Here is a 20,657-nt window from a genome sequence, read left to right on the forward strand (position 1 = left end):
CATTTTCATTTTTATATAGGTATGGAAAATAAATAACAAAAATCTAATATTAATTCTGTTTCAGGAAACATTCAATAATTATTCAAAAATGCACAAGTTTTATGGAAATTACCTGCATAACTGCAACCAAAAGTGTTACAGCAGTTGCAACTTCTATTGGCTCATAACTCGAAGATGAAGATGCATTAATAGTGTTATTTGCATGAGTTTCATGTGATAAGGCACCATGTGCTGTTACAACATTTCCAGTCATTATGCAAACCACTGCAAAAGATCCTGAAATAGAAGGAAATAATGAGCTCAGCAATACTTATTATTATTATTATTATTATTATTGTGTGTATGAAGAACATGTTGTTACACTTCTTGTGGAATAGCTTTTCTAGTGTCACCAGAAACGAACTAGAAGGTTGTCACCATTTTCTGAACTCCTTTGCAGTAGCATCATCAGAGAATTCTGTTTGGGTACACACAAGAGTTTTGATCAAAACATTATAAGATGGATTCTCCTTCAATTGCTATGTTCTAGTTATCCTGTCAACACTAAAATGTTATGAAAATTTTTGTCATACCTCAAAAATTTTCTTCCGAGCTATTTGGGTACGAAGGAAGAATGGGCTTAACAGTGAGCTAGTGCCACCTTTGCCTCATTTATGGCAATATCACTGTTCCTTTGATCTTTGATAACTGGCTACAAATGATTGGGATTTCCTGACACTGCCAGATATCTGACAAAAGAATAAAAACTTGCATGCATGGAAGTGCAGTTAACTAGTATGTTGTTTGCCATGGTTGGATTTAACATTGTATCGTAGCTAGCTACAAAATTTGTAGCTGCAGTAGGGCTATATTTTTTTAAATCGTAGCTGTAGCTTCACTATCAAGATCTTATAGCTTGTACCAACAATTTTGCTACAGCTACGTTTCTTCATGGAGTTTTGAGGTAAGTCTTGCGATGTTTCATTCTGGTTTCCAAAAACTTTCTCATAGAGAAAAGTGGCAGAAACCGAGCACATCTGCATAAACAGGGGAGAGAATGAAGGAAAAATTTGAACAAAATGGGTGGCGATGATAATAGAGCACAAGTAAATGGGTTAAGTTTCCAGATCCACCTTCAATTTTCAGCACAAAAGTGGAAGATTTTATCTTGTCAGAGTAGTTTAAGGAAAAAGTGAAGGACAGTGTCCTGAGGAGGAGGAGGGGAGGGAAGATAAGGTCACAGGATGAAAGGGAGGACACCTGGGAAGGTACAGCAAGGTAGGAAAACCAGTTTCCTAGGAAGAAGCAAGGACACAAATATATATTCCTTATAAGCATGAATTGACTAGTCATGTAAGGTTGTGTGTCGTGTGTGTGTGTGTGTGGGGGGGGGGGTTATCTTGGCTTGAGAGAGTTCTGGGAAACCAGGATGAAATGTCACAGGGAAATAAAATAATAACTACTTAAAATAACCATATATTGTTTTTCAAGTCACAGATGGTAACACTGGTATCATCTGCAGTTCAAAATTACCAAATGATGGGTATCATGATAAGTAAGGGAATCTATGACCTAGTAAGTATAACTGTTAAAGTCTTCTTTTGAATATCCATGTGGTTGTTTAATTTTTTATGCAAAAGTAGAACAAAAGTAACGAAGCTACATTTTTGGAAGAATATCTTTAGCTGTAATGAAACTATTTTTGAAATGTATATTTGTGGTCACTGGTTGTTGCACTGTAGTGAATCATTCATATATTCCTTCAAACACTGAGATGAGCAACATTGCTGCCTACAAACCAGACACTTAGTAGCAAGATTTACTCATTTGCCTGCAATATGAGACTCTCTCTAGATTCAAGGTTCAAATTCATCATTATTAAAAGGTAAGATCCAGCCTTTGGCTATTCTGCCACCTAAATCCAGGAAACTCAATAATCTTTAAGGCCTTATCACTTATATTTCAGCAGTGTTGGAACCATATTTTACACTTGCACTAACACTGCAAATTACGTAGGGATGTTCACTCTTTCACATCTGGCTAACATTGTTGCTCCATCATGTAACTGATCCCAGCTCCAAGAGAATTACTCCAAGGGGAAGTAAAAAGCTTGGAATCAGTTTTTACGTGCATTCTTATTGTGCTGTTCTTGTGCTATGTTCAAACAAAATAATTAATCAAACTGATCTATCATGTTATGAATGTTTAATTCTTACCTATTGATATATGCCGTGATGTTCCTAGCAGACAGTAAATGAGAACAGGGAAGAAAGCCATGTAAAGGCCAGAAATTGGAGAAACATTTGCAAGTGAAGCATATGCCAAACCTGTAATTGAAAAGATGCTATGAAGCATAAGCATTTTCCACTGATCAATACAATAAATAAATAAAATATATCACACACAAAGAGACAAGACAAAGAAAGAGACAGAGTATACAGAAATTATTTTACACAGGTTTAGGGATGCCTGTACTTAAATCTGGTCCAGATGATAAATATAGAGAGGTAGAAAATCAACATTACATAAAAAATGCAAATCAAAGTATAATAATTATAATTATACTGTTGGATATTTTTTATATTTCTTCATGATTTTTCACCATTACTAGGAGTCTGTCAAAATCAAATATAAATTTTAGGAATTTTGGGCTGAATTTTAGTGATTCCATAACAATAATTATCTCCTGATTATACACACATACATATAATCAAGTCACATTTCAAATAATAACTGGTTCAGATTTTTATTTGCAAATTCAAGAAATTTAAAGAAAATTTTGTGGTACATACAGTATTTCAATATTTGATTTTCATAAAGAACACATCACTCATGACAGGATAGAAAAATGTACACTAACTATTATGAAGGATGGAGACTCCTGTTATCCATACTTTCCCCCGTTCCTTCATATTGTGAACCAGTTAAATAAAATCCCGTGGCTCAACAGCCCTTGAAGGGCCTAGACCGATCTCCCGACTGCCAGTCTCCCTCCCACACCTAGATGTGTGGAGATCTTCAACCGGTAATTGGGTGACGTGGGGTCAACACATCAAACCCCCAGCCGTTATAGGAGATTTCTGAGATCGGGTTATGCTACTCACCCATAGCTAGGGTGACCATACATCCCGTTTTGACTGGGAGAGTCCCATTTAGGAGACATGTCATGGTCATCCCGTCCTGTCCATATTTTAAAAATCTTCAATATGTCCCATTTTTTGAAAATCTAGAAGTTAGTTCAAAAATTATATCTAAATTTGAGACATTTCATCCTAAAATATAGTCGATGGCATATGTCATGGAAACACTGTTTCAAGTTATTTAAAGAAATTTGTTATTCTTTATATTTAACATCACTTTTCTGCCACTTTTGGTTACTTGCACATGACAATCCAAATGCAACAATTTCGTTATGAAGACTCGAGCAGGCAGATGTTTACTGTTAACCGTGTTGCGGTTTATATTTGTTTTCTATGGGTTCCATTATTTCTAGAGCAGTGAATAAGTATGACCAAGAAGTGTACATGTTGTTTTCATGCGATCCTGCATGATGAATCTAAATTCTGTGTATCAACACAAACTCAAAAGAAAATTCTAATGAATTAGTGAATGATAACATATTTTCTAGTTTAAATAATAATAATAATAATAATAATAATAATAATAATAATAATAGTTTCATGATTGCCAATTTTTCAGAAGGGGATAAACTGACTTCCTTGAGACGTCCCATTTTTAGGTCAAAATATTATGGTCACCCTACCCTTAGCTCCCCAATTTTCTGATGATGGTGGTTGGCCACCGGTCCTATATACAGGCTGAGAACCCAGAGACTAAACCCAGGTGGATTCGAACCCATGCCATCCTGCAGACGGAGCCCAAAGCACGCTGCCTTAGACCACACAGCCATGGAGGAGAACATTGTGAACATGTTAGTTATAGCTTATTCTAATATGAGTTAGCTCACCTTGTGGAATGTTCATGATTGCAACAGTAATTCCAGATACCAGATCATTAGGAAGGTCATTCTTTACAGAATATTCAGGCAGCCACTTCAGGATGGGAATCATGTTGTACAAATGGTTGCCAATGTTACATTTCTGGCATTTAATGTAACTTTTTAGTTCTGTAAAATATAATGTAATGACATAAGATGAAATATTACACTGATATTGCTTAGGAATTGAAAATAACTAACTGACATTTTAACTAACTTCTAATTGAAAAATTGATCTTATTCATAATCAGTCCTAAAGATTTCAGAGATGTAAGGAAAGAAACTGAATACTGGATGGCAAATGTGCTTATTGTTCTTGTAGTCATGGAGAAGTTGTAATGTGTTGTACAAACTTTGCCTCTATTTTCCATTGCATGCATGTGATGGTGTTATTTTATCAATTTTGTGATTTTATGACATACAAACGTCTGGACAAAGCTGACAAGTCAAGTTACTTCAGTCACCATTCAAGATTTGTGTCAGTGGCATATATTTCACATCAACAAAAATGTTCTAGGTAATCGCTGTTCCCTACAAGTTGCAGGGAAGAAGAGCTCTAAGAAGCTCTGGGTCAAAAGCACAGTGATTTCATATCATGGGCAATCTCTCACTACAGAGATGTCTTTCCTGTTTGTCTGCATGACACACCTTCAGTAAAAGTTTCCTTTGCTTGTCTTTCATTGATCTTCCTCTGCCATACCTAAAATTGGACACTGGACAGTATTGGTCTTTGTTACTGCTCTTCAATATTAAAGAATAACAATAAATACAGTGAATCGTTATGGAGAAAGATAGTTTGAAGAACATCTTTCTAGAAGACTATTCTGTCACTTATGTTGGTACCAATTTATACATGAAAAAGTTGAGAATTTATGGAGATTTGTCTGAAGTGAATTGTAGGAAGTGTAGAGTCAACAAATGAATTTTCTCACTGACCATCTTGAAACCATCCATGTGTCATACACACACAGTACAGTTGTGAGCAGGGGCGCAGACTTGTCAAAATTATTGGGGGAAGGGCTTGATCACTGAAATGAATGAATGACTCACTCCCTCCCTTTTTTTAAAAATAAAAATTACGTCTCCGTATAGGAGTTTTTAAGCAGGTATTATATTCCTCATGCAAATGAAATGTAACATGAGAAACATTTAGAAAATGTTTCAAAGTCTTTTTATGTCTTTTGTGTCTGCTCATTTGTTGTTGTTTTTTAGATAATTAATATTTTTATTGAAAAGTATGCATTTACATAACGAGGCCAACCTAACAGTTATATGCCAGCCTTGGTAGCCGAGCATGTTGGGTGGTCGACTCAACTTGCTTTGATCCAGAGGTCTCTGGTTCGAGTCCCGGCGAGGGCACTGGTGTGTTTTAATGTCCGCAACAGACATGTGACGGGTTGAAAATAACCTTAGTGTTGACGTACCCATAAAATAACGAATATTTACAATATTTAACAGTTTTATTTAATTATTTACATAAATGCTAACGCAAATCGCAGGGAAATAGTTTTACTTTTTTGTTCTTGCTACAATATTTTACTTTTTAAATTTAATTTTGCAATAATAAAAAAAATAGCATGTACACTAAGATATAAAGTGACATACACAACAAAAACATTTGAACATGATTTAAAAATAAAGCAAAAGTTGCTCTACGCACTGGGTTATTTTTTTATGAACTCATTAACGAGCGGTCTCAGGTCCAAATTATCAAGCACAGTTTGATGTATGTGGAGTACCGCTAAGGTGCTTAGTCTCTTCTGCCCCATTGTAGATCTCAAATATGTCTTTAGTCGGTGAATAGCACTGAATAACCTTTCGGCTCGGGCTGTCATTACTGGCACAGTGCGGAGGACCATCATGAATTTGGCAACTTCAGGCAGAAGCTCCTGGAGGGTGCTGTCTTCCAAAATAAACTTCCTTATGTCACGCATGGTAGTTAGAACCACTTTCTTCAGTTTCGCGATATCACCAAGCATGGATATGTGTAAGGAGGGCCTATTGGCATCCAAATCTTGGCGAAAGAATTCTCGCGTTTGCTGAAAGTTTGTTGTGCAACTGTTCACAGCTGAGATGCATTCTTTCTCTACGGCTGTTACTTTTTGTAGTCCTGTAGATTCATGTCCATGTTTAACACGTGATTTTGCTGTGTCACAGACGTCAGTGTATATTGATGTATAATGCTATTTTGGAGTGTAGAACTTGTGAGTTTTGGCAGCATCAGGATTTTCAAGTCTTTTAGGGACGTGACATTGCCAGGGCAATTCTGGCTCATCAATGAGGCTGGGTTTGCCCTCTGTGCATTTCTGCCAGAACTGCTCAAAACCCATTCGCTTTTCTTGAAAGATGTCAGTCAAGTATTTTAGTTTTGATTCCACTTCTGTAGCACCTATGCGTGGAAACTGAATCTTATAGTTTACCTCTTCTATTGGGCCCATCACATGGCAGTAGAGGGAGAGAAAGAAAAATGTCTTGAAGTGAAGCATTGTTTTCAGCTATCCAGCACATTTTAATCTTCTTCAGAAAATTTCTCAAGAAAATTGAGAAGGTTTTCATAGTTCCTTAAGATCTGTTGCATACTGGAGGCTCTCTACGTCCACCAACGAGGGCAAAGTGGTCGCAGTCCAGTATGGCCATCCTTCTCATTCACATCAAAAATATTCCTAAATATTTGCATTCTTTTAGGGGATTCCCAAACAGTCTTTAACAAGTCGTTGGCTAAGTTCATTATGTCTCTGATTAATATATGTATAATAGTAAATAATAATTATATACTTGGTATTTAGTAATAAGTCATGTGTTTTGCTGTCTCCGGTCATAGCCCCCTTCCCCCTCCAAGTTGATGGTTTGGTGGTCTCAGCCCCTCAAATTTGATGGTCTAGAACATTTCAAATGTGTATTTAAAGTTAAGTTCGTGTGGCACAATTCAGAGTAAACGTTACAAGAGAAGCAAAATAATACATCAGATCCTCTTCAGCAAAATTATTTGGGGGGCTCTGTCCCACATTGTAAACATTGGGGGCTTGAGCCCCCCAAGCCCCATGGAGTCGGCGCCAATGGTTGCGAGTACTGCACTTCTGCAAAACAAAACAAATCACATTCCATTCCATCAAATGGGAACATTACATAATACATAATGTTGATGCTTCATGCAAAGCTGCAAAGTCAAAACTTTTCTTCAGTTTTGCTCTCTGTGGTGAAATTTCAATATACATAGATAGAGAAATCGAAAGTTCCACTAGTCGGAAAGATTAAATAAAAAATGGTGAAAGCTTACCTTTTTTGACTGGTTTCATGTATGAAAACTCTGAATTAACTTTATTTAGATCATATACTGGGCGTTCAATTTTCAATGGGCTTTCCATACTTGAATTTCTTATTTTCTTCTCTCACATCAGGGCATTAAACCTAAAATTTAAATCAAGTTTTTAGAGTTTCTGTGCTGGAAATCACAAGTGATAAGCAAATATTTTCAGAGTGCTGTGTTAATGGTGCCCCATATTTCAGTATTGCATGAGAAATAAGTCAAATTTAAAAAAAAGAAAGTGTTCTTTCAGGTTCATGTTTGGATGAAAATTTACACTTTCAACTATAAATGGACGAGATCTATGAACAAACTATGAACCTTTACTGAAGCATGGGAAAACAAAAGTAGTCTTGCAAATGTTACATTAGAAAGAGAGAGGTTTTCATGACTTAGGCTGGTTCTGACTATTTTTGTTGCATGTTGAACCATGCAAACATCCCATCCCCAAAATCTATCAAGCACCCTCCCCTGCTAGGATATTTCACTTCAGGTTGCAGTAAAAATATTTTCTTTTATACACATAGAATACTTTCTTCTGAAGGATATAGGAATGAAAGTACATCAATAAGAAACACCAATATACCATAATACATTTGCATCTACACAGACCTGTGTGGTAGAGTGGCTAGTACAACAAGCCACGATGTTGGTGGTCCTGAGCAGTGGCAGCAAGGGGGGAGGGCAGTTGCCCCCCAAATTTTCGCCACTTTTGCCCCCGCACTATGCTAAACCTTATATACAAAGGGAAGTATGCAGTCTTTGCCACCCCCCCAGTTTTGCAGACCCGTTGGCATGTGTGTTAGTGTTACTAAATCTATGTTTACACAATGTTAACCGAAGAAGAAGGAATTTTTGTTTCACAACTTGTTATAAAAATGGTGTTACTGCTGTCCAGAAAGTACAGAGAGAACATTTCACATCTAATCAACCATCATGTAGCATGGGTGTCGCCAGAATTTTCCTGGGGGGGTCGAATCAAAGATGTCGAGGACACCCCCTCCCCCCTCAAAAATATTCTGATACAGACCAGTGGCATATGTAGAAGTTTGTCAAAGATGGTTTCATTTTTAAAATTATTGCATTATCGGTATTTTAAATTGTAATTTATTATTATTACTACTACTACTACCGACTGGTTCGACCCCCCTGCCAACGCCCATGTCATGTAGGGCTATTTACAATCTACAAGACAGATTTGAATTTGATACATCATCTAACAAAGTAGTACAGAAATGTTAACTATTTCTTCCCTCTTATTTATCCCATTCTTCATGGTTATATAGGTATATCAAAGACTATGGTTATACCAAGTTTCATGCAGTTTAACAAAATTGCATTAAAACATCATTTAAATGTATTACATATGTTTTTATAGAATATATTGTCTGGACATAGATGTGGCACATCCAGCAGTGTCAGCAAGTGTAAAATTTACCAGAGCTATAATTTCCACTGACAAGCAGAAACAATTGATAGTCAATTTAGTTGTATGACCTTCTTCCGTATTATAACATGATCATCAACCGGACATTCCCAATTGTGTAGTGGTAACAGCATCACCTTCTAATCAAGGGGCCCCAGGTTTGATACCTGGTGGTGGTACATAGTGGTTTGGATCCCACTTGAAATTGTAGGCCCATTTCCGATTAGCCTTTCTGTGCATAAAGTAGACTTAAAAACTTTAAACAATGGTTTAGTTCCATGTGAGATCAAGAGTGTCATGTAACAACATTTTAAATGTATACCTGCGTGTTAATGGCATGTATTCACTACATAGATTTTTCATATCAATATGAGGTAATATACTTAATTTGTTGAACAGATTTATTTCCATTTGGTACATTAAATTGGATCGAGTTATAGATAACTACGTTATATTACATTGAAGTTAGATTATATGAGGTTAGGATAAGTGGGTTAGGTTACTATTTCTATTATTTGATGTTGCTTTATCTACTTCTGACATTAATCACGATGGATGGGCTAGGCTACAATAGGTTGGGTGAGGACACAGAATGGTTAGGTTAGACTACATTAGCTTTGGTTCCATTAGACTTTTGACCATTTCTCTTTCCTGCCTAGACTCAAATTAAACTAATATATAGAACTTACATAATAATAACAATAATACTATTTTTTCAGTGGGTGTGGCTGAGCCACTGGCTGCTGCACATAAATGCAGCATAAATTCTGATCGATCATGTGAAGAAACATTACTTACACTTTGTCCATGCAATAATTTCTCCAATGGAACAAGTAATTTCCTTGGAATAATTTGACATTAGTTTGATTTTGTTTTTTTATGTTTTTGAGTGCTCTAATTTGTAATTTTCACTTTATTTTGATGTATAATTGCTGTCTGTCCAAGGTTGGAAAGCAAGATATTAGATTAAGGAAATATTTCATCAAGATTTTTTTTATTAATATTACATCTTCTCCAATATCAATATATAATTCAAATTTCGCCATTTGGATAGGGTTTTTCAAAATACTTACATTCCTCTCATCATCAATTTCTTGTATTATATTATATTCTGATCTCAGGCGAGTTATCAGGTATGCAGCTACTTCAATAATTTAGTCCTTTTCTCATTATTACATATCAGAGCATATTCAAACAGTCAACACTTAAATATTACATTGAAAATATTAAGATCGATATATTACCGTAGTTCTAAATGCAACAAGAAAACCTTAACATCCTTATTAAGTCAAATGCTTTGGTTTGGTTGAGAGCGTGTTCAACAATTCAGCCAAGAAACATGAGAGAATTCTTTCAGGATGGTGGATGGATTAATTAAAGAAAACCTGTCAATGATAAATGGGAAAATTGAACGAATCAAGGGATATATTAGTAATTTAAGATCAATTTAGAAAAAAAAATGTTTTATATGATTTTACACCACCTTGGATAATAAGCACGTAATGACGTCACGAATTGATTTATAAAATATTGCTCAAAGCCAAGTTGGATACATACAGGTAGGTCAGTCAGTCACAGCATGTCTTCGGAAATTTAATTTCGGTAGAATTTGCTTTTGATGTAGATGCGTGTTATCGGGAACTCTTGTTTTCCTGTCTAGTTTTCGATTTTTGGGTGATTATTATAATGAAGTTAACATTGAGAAATGTTATATTATAAACTTTAAAAATTATGTGATGCACTAATGAACATCTCAAATATGGTATGAAATACGTATTAAATCTATTAATTTTATGGATAATGATGCGTAAAAATGCACGTAACCAGGTGGCTCAGGGGCAGAAGCCCCCAGAAATCACACAGATATCTAATTTAAATAGTGTGTCGTGGTAGTTAATTTGACTTCCTTAGCAGGATTAAACATATTGTATTATAAGTTGTAATATACTGAAATAATTCACCTTCAGGACATCTACCATCCAACTTTTTCGCCTTTAGATGGCGGATGCTGTTATTACGCGAGTCGAAAGGAGTGTATATGTATAATGACGATGACGGCGAACATGAAGTGATAATGACGTGGGCAGATGAAAATCATGTGATAGTGCGGCTGCACGTCGTGCCGAGTGAAATGTCAGATGAAGCATTATATTCTGTACTATCTAACTACGGACAGGTGATCTTCCTTGATGACGAAACGTACTCAAAAGACCACATACACCCAGTGAGAACCGGAAGAAAATTGGTGAAGATGAACTTGTCCCGTGCGATACCTTCATACGTTACGATCAGTGGCGGCCGTTATTGGGTCACGTACAATGGTCAAGAGCGTACGTGTTCCTTCTGTGTTGCGGTCGATCAATTCTTTAACCAATGCCCTAGTCGCCAGAGGCCAACAGTGATAACTCGTACGCAGGGAGAGTGCGACCCGCCCCATTCAACCTCAACAGCGCTGAAGAAGTGATACACAATGATCAGACAGTACTTCCAGTTACAATAACCAAGACGCAAACTGAATCAACTGTAGACGCCAGTTCCGATACAATACAGGATGTCCCTTCAACGCCGACCGAAGAAAACAGCACCCTGCCTAGTGTTAGAAATTCTGTCGATCCCATGGAGATTCCAGTATCTCCCAATGACGAGACTACAATATGCCGCTAAGTGTCCATACTACGCAGATGACTCCTGTGGAAACCATCGAAAACTCACCACCAGTAGATGCAGTTCCTTCGCAGACGCCAAATATGGACCTGACTCTAGAACCCCCATCATTGCCGACCCCAGCTTCACCAACACTGGGAAATAAGAAGAGGAAGAAGCCACGTAGCACAGACCAGAATCACACCCACCCGGCGAAGAAAACGAACGAACAGCGTTCACCATAGCCAGTGAAGTATGACCCCAAGTGTGTCCAACCCTTTGAAAACCCCACGATGACAAACACTCTAAATACTGATTCTTTAGAAAACCTGTAAGTACATGTAATGTGTTGGTTGTTTATATCATTAGTGGTTTTATATCGCGGCTCCCGTGTATCATTTTGCCACACTAAATCTGAACAAACTATCTTCTACAGTCAAACACCATGTCTTAACTGATTATATAAAGCAAAGTGTTTTCGATCTTCTTTTCCTTCAAGAGGTCGGTACAGGCGACTTTACATGTGGCCACGACTACACTATATATAATAATTTCACATACAACGCCACAGGTACTGCCATTTTGGTACGACAAGGTATACCTGTTAACAAAACTTTCCTGCTTCCCTCTGGGCGAATTACGTGCGTCGAAATAGGTAAAATGTGGTTTTGTACTATCTATGCGCCTTCAGGATCAGTGGCCCGCGAGACACGAAACACTTCCTATGCAACAGAAGTGGCGACAGCTTTAGGGGGCAATCACCAACATATTGTCCTTGCTGGGGACTTTAACTGTGTGTTACGACGACAAGATCAATATCCAGGGTTTAACTCATCCCTTAGTCTCTCTACTCTGGTCGCGGCCTTTCGCCTAGAAGATGTCTGGGAAACCGAGCACCAACAACTGGAAGGATTCACCTTCATACGTCCAGACTCGGCCAGTCGATTAGACCGTTTCTATTAAGTGCCAACTTATTACCCAAAGTGCCATCTATAAAGATTTTTCCCACTTGCTTCACCGACCACCTCAGTGTGCAACTAGACATGACAATCGACGCCCAAACTGCGGTTCGGAGACGGGGATACTGGAAACTTAATAGTGGGATTCTTCGAGATGAACAATTTCGAACAGCCTTCAAACAGAAGTGGAAGGAGTGGGAAAATATGAGCAGGCGCCAAACTGACATCATTACATGGTGGGACACGTTCCTGAAGCCGTCAATCAAGCATTTTTGTATAGCATACACACTTATGATGCACAATACAACTTCTATTACCGCGTACTCCACGAGTTGACGACACCACTCATACAGTGCGACCCAGTCCTGCAGGAACTGAAACGCATAGAATCTGTCCTAGTGAGGATGCACCACGAGCAAATGGCAGGTTTCGTGGTGAGAAGTCGTCTCCCAACAATTGACCCCCAAGAACAAGCCAGTATTGCCCATGTAAGCGCAGAACAGCGAAGTGGGAAAAGGAAACTCATAACTAGATTGCAACAAGGGGACGAATGCCTCGCACAACCCTCAGACATTCGTGCATGCCTATATGAACACTTTGCAGCAGCACAATTTAAGGCATCCCAGGCGGAAGAAGAACACGTGTCATACCCCGATATCCCCACGCTATCAGGGGAAGATGAAGCCATCTTAAATCAACCGTTTACCAAGGAAGAAGTGGAAGCGGCCAACCAACAAGCTGAAAAAGGAAAAACCCCGGGCATGGACGGACTACCGATTGAATTATTTCAAACATTTTGGCCTACCATGGCATACTTGCTTATGCGGTGGCTCAATGCCTTTCTTGCGCAGAAGAAGCTAGGTTGTAGAAGCTCGTCACGTGCCATGGTCTTAATCCCAAAAGTGATACATCCCTTAACACCTGAACATTATCGCCCCATCACTTTGTTATGTGACGATTATAAAATATTGGCACGAGTATTAACGCGCCGACTACAACACCATGCAGCTACCCTACTAGGCCCCCATCAATGTGTGCACGGAACTAATGGTAATATAACTACCGTCCTCACCAGCATACGAGACATCGTTACTGTAATGAATGAAGCCCCTGACTCGGAAGCATCTCTAGTGGCCCTGGACTTCAAAGGAGCATTTGACTCATTGTATCAGTACTATCTATTTCGGCATTTAACTCGCGTTGGATGCGGAGAATCCTTCGTAGAAGCGATAAAGAGCCTATGCACCCAGGCTCGGGTACATTTGTGTGTAAATTGAACATTATCCTCGCCGTTTGTTCTTCAGCGCTCTGTTAGGCAAGGTTGTCCTTTTTCACTCCTCTCCTTCTGTAGAGCTCTTAGCCCCTTCCTACACCAAACAAATCAACGACTACGAGGAATACAAGCATATGGCATGACCTACCGAGTTTTTGCATACGCCGACGATGTCACAGTGGTGGTGCGTGATCACCAGGATTATGTTAACCTAATGGAAATCTTGGAACAATTACGAGTAAATACAGGCTTGTGTCTGAACCTGAAAAAATGAAAAATACTATCCTTGTGGACAATGGCATGGAACTGGACAGAATCTGTCCCAATGACCGTGACGGACGTATTGAAAGTACTCTGGATCTACTTCTCGAGAAACCTGGTCGAGACTTCTTCCAACCACACATTTCACACCATAGTGCCTAAAATACAAGCAGTATTACACTTCAACCGACTCCGCCAACTGTCACTAAGCGCTAGAATCAAATATGTTAACATTTATGCACTCTCAAAACTATGGTATGTGGCGCAAATACTACCCGTGCCTACCCAAACAGCTGCGAGAATCCGGAGAATGATCACACGCTTTCTCTGGCACGGTCACATGTTCCATGTAGCTCATAACACACTATGCCTACCAACTCGCCTTGGAGGACTAAACCTGCTCAGTATCGACCGACAAGCGCAAGCCTTATTTTTGCACCGCCATATCACCATGATAGTCCAGCATCAAGATAGCATCACGGCTCGTGTGCTACGCTCCATGCTGGATGAAGTGGAACTATGTGCCCCAATTTAGCCAGTGTTATACCCACTAAATTTCTCTATTTACGAACAACCATAGTGGAAATTTGTTACATGTCGATGCTCCTTCCAAGTGTGGATCCTTCTGATATAACAGTCAAATCTCTATCAAAAATGCTGCAAACCCGGATGAAACATATTCCGCGTATTGTCCCATTATTCCCCAATGTGCGCTGGAGAAACATAGCGGCGACCCACCTCCCCAATCGAGTGCGCTCCATATGGTACTTAACTGTACACGATGCTATCGTCACTAGAGTACGATTGCAGAGATACCTTATGGCAGACAACTCCCATTGTACCAAATGTGCAGAGGACGACACCTCAGTGCATCGACTGACGACATGTGTGACAGTCGTGGAACATTGGAAACACCTTAAGAAGTTACTTGGAATCATATGCCGCCGCTCCCCGAACGAGTTCACGGTGAACCACATATTAGCTCCAGAGCTTCAGTATTTTCCTCTCACAAGAACACGTGCAGTGCAATTTCTCATAGGACATTATGTCTATTATGTGCTTGGCAACCAACCTCATGTAAAAAAAACTGTCATTCAAATTCTAGGCCAGCGAACAATATTATTACAATGATCAGATAATATGTAAAGCCTTGTATGCAAATTTCCTACATGTCATCCTCTGAAATTCACGTCCAAATGTAAAATCTGTGTAAGTAATAGCTTCTTTCAATAAAGAAAATTTAAAAAGAAAAAAAAGTGGTATCGTTGTCGCCTTGTAATCAAGGGTTCCCGGGTTCGATTCCCGGTGGATGCACATAGTGGTTCGGATTCCACTTTAAACTGTAGGTCCAGTCCCGATTAGCCTTACTGTGCATAAAGTGGACTTAAAACCCAAAATCAATCAATCATTTTTTTTTTGTTTTGGAACTGATCAAGAGAATGAATCAATATAGATTATTTTGTATTTTAGTAATGATATTTGTTCGCTAATGCTACTTGAGAACGTATGCTGGAACCGAAAAATATTTCTAACAAAAATACAGAGTTCCACTGAATAGGCAGAGAGAAATAAATTTGTTGTACAATTTCAAGTGTTTATGAACCAGAAAATTATAAAAATACTAATGTAGTAGCCTATAATTGTGCGTTATCAATGAAGGTGAGAAACCAATTTTAAACTTATCCATTCTCTCTCAGACGATTACATAAACAAGCGAGAATGATGGATGAAAAGTCTTCCTGATTCGTTTGTTTGCCACTTGAGTATTGTAATTCACTGACATGTCAATAACAGTGGTCATATCTGTCATTTCAAGGAAATGGGTTCTCACTTACATCTTAAACGAATAGCACTTACCAAAATATATCACTTTCTTTAAAATTCTTAGAAATGCTGAATAATCGTAAATTAGCGAATTCTAGCCGGAAATATTTTTACTTCCATTTTTAAATTATCAGGAATGAAATCACGTGGAAACAATTAAGATTGTTTTCTATTCATATGCGCACTTGCTAGCTCTAGTCGTCTTCAGTTTTGTACATGGTACCAGTACAGTTTTGCTTTCGTAAGAACACTGAAATGTTGCAAATACGTCCCTTTTCAGTTTAATCCGATATTATAGCAAAGGAAAAAAAACTATCGGATGCTGCTTACAGAAGGTGGAAGTTATAAGGTCACAGAAAACAAACTACAGAAACAAGAGACACTTCACAGCACACAGCTGACAATAGCAAACTGTCAGCAATAGAAAGGAATTCTCCTCCTAGAAGCTTATCTTCCGCTCTTCTGGGAAATCCACCCTTCGTCCGAAGTGTGTATATCGCCTTGGAATTCAGGTCTACCAAACGAAAGATGAAACACACGATAAACCTTGTAATTCCTGGCACCTGGCTGGAGCCTACCAACTGCCCACCCACAGGAGACAAATTTAGTACAACAACTTTCTCTTTTCCTCTTCATCTATTGTTTCCAAGAATCAAAGGATGGGCTTTCATATCGCAGCAGAAACTGATTTCCGGCTCACTTTAACTCCTAAATCGCCAATAATTTACGATACTTGCACAGCAATTTAAGTGCCACAAAGTAACTGTTAAAACGTTACTTCTGTTGTAAAAAAGTGACTTTGTTACAGTTACTTACTTTTAAAAGTAACTAGTTACAATTACATTTTCTCAAAAAAGTAACTGTTACTTGTAACTAGTTACTTCCACACACTGATTATATATGTCTGAAAATCCTTGGAAATTGAAATATTTATTCCAGAAATTCTTTTGGTTGGGACGGGGAGGGAAAAATTCCCCATTTTTAACTAAGTCAGGAAATTTTCGGGACGGAAAATGTTGAAATTTCACGACACTTTTTGACTATGCTTTCAATTTTATCCAGTAACAAGTTAAAAGTTATGATGAATGTGGGGACAGCCACGTACCTCTCTCCGCCAAATTTTGTAACCTTGGAAGGGGCGGGGACAGAGGTGGGCGCCCGGGGGCGGGGGGGGGGTCAACTGCCCTCGCAAAAGTTCCTATTCACACCCGTTTTTCCACCTGAACAAATGGAATAAATTAGGGCTGAGCCGATGCCGGGGGTATCGGTAAGTATCGCTTGATATTTTTGCACCGATACCAGCCGATACTATTGTTTTTGAGTCGCTGGAAGCGCGGCCAAAACCAAAATTTGTTCCTTTTCAAATGTTCGTTCACCTGTCCCAACTTACCTTTGGTTTCGAAATAAAAAATAAAAATAGTTGTACATTTGTTAAATGAACCTGTAGTCAAGTTTCCGTGAACAGCAAGTACATGACACAAAGATCCATACGCAGATCAAACACACGTGCAAATGGAGGGTAACGTGAAATTATGGTGTCCGGTAATAATGGCAAAGGAAAAAATGGCAACGGAAAAAATGGCAAAAGTAAAAATGGCCAAAGGAAAAAATGGCAAATGGAAAAAATGGCCAAAGTGAAAATTGCAAATGGAAAAATGGCGAAAGTAGAAATCACAAACAGAAAGCAAAAGCAAATGATAAATAATTGATATAAATAATCCATATGTAAATTGTAAAGAAGAAAAATATTGATGCTGAGTTTAGCAAAATTAGTATTTATTCACCTTTGATTTCGTCACTTTACAATACCGTATTTAATCAGGACAATATTTATTCACCTCGGGTTTCGTCACCTTTTACAGTATTTAGCTAACATTATTTATTCACCTTTGATATCGTCACTTTACATGCATTGCAACTTTAGGTTATGTGCTACTCCTCGTAAGAAATGCTGCATTGTTCTTTTGTTAGCACTGTCGGTATAAATTATCCTAGATTTCTTCTTTGGCAGTTGTCAAGTATATTGTACGAAATGTTCTCTTATATCATCCAAATCGAATCTTCTGGTGTTTTAGGTTCACTTGGATTGCACGGATGTTAATTTCGAATCTTCATATCATTAGAACCAGGGGTGCCCACAGGGGAGTTTCATGACGCGCCTGCGCGTCATGGGAATTTTTTTTTGGGGGGGGGACAAAATTTTATATCAATTCTATATATCTTCACACAAAAATGGGTGATCGCGGCGATCAATAATTTTGTTTTTAGAATTTCTCGACACTTGAAATTGTTCCTCCACCTTATAACATTCTTCAGATCAGACTGTTGTAGAAAGAAGAGCTTATCTCCAGCTTTCCCAGATTTAACAATGTTCATTTTTAAAAAGTAAACAAGTTCGTCCCTCTTAGTGCGAGGGGGTTAGATAAGGCTGACTTGAAGTCCTACTAGTAACAAACATGTGTGACTGGTCAGCAGGTGCGCGCAAAGCGTAAACTTGTTTTCAGTCAAGATGAAAACCCATTCTATGCTGCACCCCCCTTAAGTTTCATCAATCACACATGCTTCAAATTATTTACAAAGGTTACCTTTTATTAGCATGTGATTCTATAGGGGCAGTAACTCCTGCCAAAAGAAATAAAGGGCATAATTTTTGGAAACATCACATAAAATGTATCCATTTAAAGACAAATTAATGTTAAAATACACCAAAATGATATTAAATTTTAATTTCAAACTGTGAAATGCAAGACACACAATTTCTCAATTTTCATGTAAAATCGTAATAGGTATATTGAATTTGCCATTTTTAATCTTGCCATTTCTACTGTTTCCAGTTTTACCTCAATTCGAAATTATACCCATAGGAGTTCGCTGCTTCTGTTTAGTTCTGTTTGAACTAAACATCGGTGCACCAATAGCTAATCCTTCCGCTTTCTTTGGTGTTTGCAGACATCTCTCTTTAGAGACTTCCCGCAGTCAAAAAGATCATCGCCCATGAAAGTGGTTGACGTGTCTCAGACATAGTACATATAATTTTCTTGGAAATTCAAATACCTGGGCTAATCTCCCTTTTCCTTTCCAAATTTAGACTTTTGTTTGTCCCGACCGACCTGGATAACTGGGTTTCAGCAGGCGTGTTTCGGCGCAGGGAACGGGGCAGGGTAATATTTATCTTTGAACGACGACAGATGATGGCAGTTACTTTCTGGAAAGTGTAGTGATGGGTTTGGATTTCCTTCCACGCCAAACGATAAAAAGTATGTATTTTTTTTAGAAATCACTTGACGATAGTATATATATCGAAAGTAAAGTCACGTCGGAATATCACTGTACTGAAGTCAATCGCCTGATATAAAAGCAAGAGACTGGTAAGTTTCATTCTCTCCTTACATTTTGTTTACTAATTTTTATTCTCTTTGTTAAAGGACAAAATAGAGACGAGATTGGTTTTCGCAATTCGTAATTCGCAATTATTTTTGGGTTCACGGATAGTTTGGGAAGAGTGATCCCTTTGTTTTAGAGGCATGATCTAATTTTCCAACATGGCCGGGGGGGAGGGGGAGGCAGTGGCGACTCGTGGATTTTCTTGGATGTAGGGAGTTCTGTTAAACAGACCGAGAGACGTTTTCGAAAATGCGTTCAATTTCACAGTGACACGTATCGCTTGTACCTTGTACAGTCATGTACACTTCTGGGTTGTAACAATGGAATCGTTACAACCCAGAAGTGTCCGTGACTAGCGATTGCATTTGTAATGTTAGCTGCCTATCATGTGTGGATTGATTACAGCTTTGCCAATAACAACCTCCTGATAAGAAAAAGTGCTATTTCAACCAGAGATGGCTAGCCTCCGGAGGCCGGGCCTCAGCCTCAGTCTCGGCCTCTAGGAGCCTTGCAAGGCTGAGGCCGTGTGAGGCCGGAGGCCGACCTTGAGCTTTGAGGCTGAGGCCGGAGGCCGAGATGGAGTTCGGAGGCTGAGACCATGTGAGGCCGAGGCCGAGTTGAAGGTTGGAGGCTGAGGCTGTGTGAGGCCGGAAGCCGAGATGGAGTTCGGAGGCTGAGGCCTTGCGATGCTGGAGGTTGGGCCTCGCAAGCAAATCCAATGAACAACTCTCACTACACCAAAGCAGAATCCGATCTGCATCTCGCTTCCAATGGATTGTACTACTGGAATTTTTAAGAAGTTCGGACATTGTGAAACTGTCCTTGTCCTTCAGAAAGGAAACCCACCTTCTACCAGTTGTTGTTGAGCCATGCCAGAGGTGATTTTTGGCCTCGAGGGTAGATTGCATTTCTTTTTCTCTGTTTTACTTTTATCAGATGTTATGTCGAGTATATTCTGGAAAGAAAGTCCGTAACTTCTGGACCTAGGAACCACATCCAGAAATTGTACAGTCGTTGTCGCGTGCCTCCTGGAAAGGAAAGTACGCTCCTGTTCACCATCTCTGTTAGGAAACGCGAGGATAGCAGACTATAACTGAGGTGCTTATGTTTTGAAAAAAGTGAAAATATAGACACGTTCCATACCTCGTAAAATTCTATGTTAAATTTAATATTGTGTAATCATTAGCCCCTTCTCTTAACACACACAGGATTTCCCATGATCTGTAGAAGAAATTGGCCAACTTCTTGTCAGTTCGTCCAGCCCCCGGAGGCCGGGCCTCATAAGGCCCAGCCTCAGCCTCCAGAAGCCTTGCGAGGCTGAGGCCGAGGCGGAGTTCGGAGGCTGAGGCCGTGTGAGGCCGAGGCGGAGTTCGGAGGCTGAGGCCGTGTGAGGCTGAGGCGGAGTTCGGAGGCTGAGGCCCTGTGAGGCCGGAGACTGAGTTGGAGCTCGGAGGCTGAGGCCGTCTGAGGCCGAGACTGAGTTGGAGTTCGGAAGCTGAGGCCCTGTGAGGCTGGAGGCCGAGTTGGAGTTCGGAGGCTGAGGCCATGTGAGGTCGGAGGCCGAGTTGGAGTTCGGAGGCTGAGGCCATGTGAGGTCGGAGGCCGAG

The 20,657-nt window shown here is 39.2% G+C and overlaps 1 protein-coding gene across 6 annotated transcripts in view; it reads right to left on the reverse strand.

The window, feature by feature from the left end:
- The window catches only part of LOC145983853 (prestin-like), a 327,363-nt gene that overhangs the window by 126,492 nt on the left and 180,214 nt on the right, over positions 1 to 20,657 (reverse strand). For all 6 annotated transcript variants that reach the window (XM_083116901.1, XM_083116905.1, XM_083116900.1 and 3 more), the window contains 4 exons: positions 7,254 to 7,384; positions 3,947 to 4,105; positions 2,196 to 2,306; positions 113 to 276 (listed from right to left, as the gene is read on the reverse strand). In XM_083116901.1, coding sequence (XP_082973027.1) covers positions 113 to 276; positions 2,196 to 2,306; positions 3,947 to 4,105; positions 7,254 to 7,341 — 522 coding nt within the window. In that variant the 5' untranslated portion in view covers positions 7,342 to 7,384. The remainder of the gene's footprint in view (positions 1 to 112; positions 277 to 2,195; positions 2,307 to 3,946; positions 4,106 to 7,253; positions 7,385 to 20,657) is intronic.

The sequence above is a fragment of the Lepisma saccharinum genome, chromosome 2, assembly GCF_977018435.1.
Source record: "Lepisma saccharinum chromosome 2, izLepSacc3.1, whole genome shotgun sequence".
Classification (NCBI taxonomy): domain Eukaryota; kingdom Metazoa; phylum Arthropoda; class Insecta; order Zygentoma; family Lepismatidae; genus Lepisma; species Lepisma saccharinum.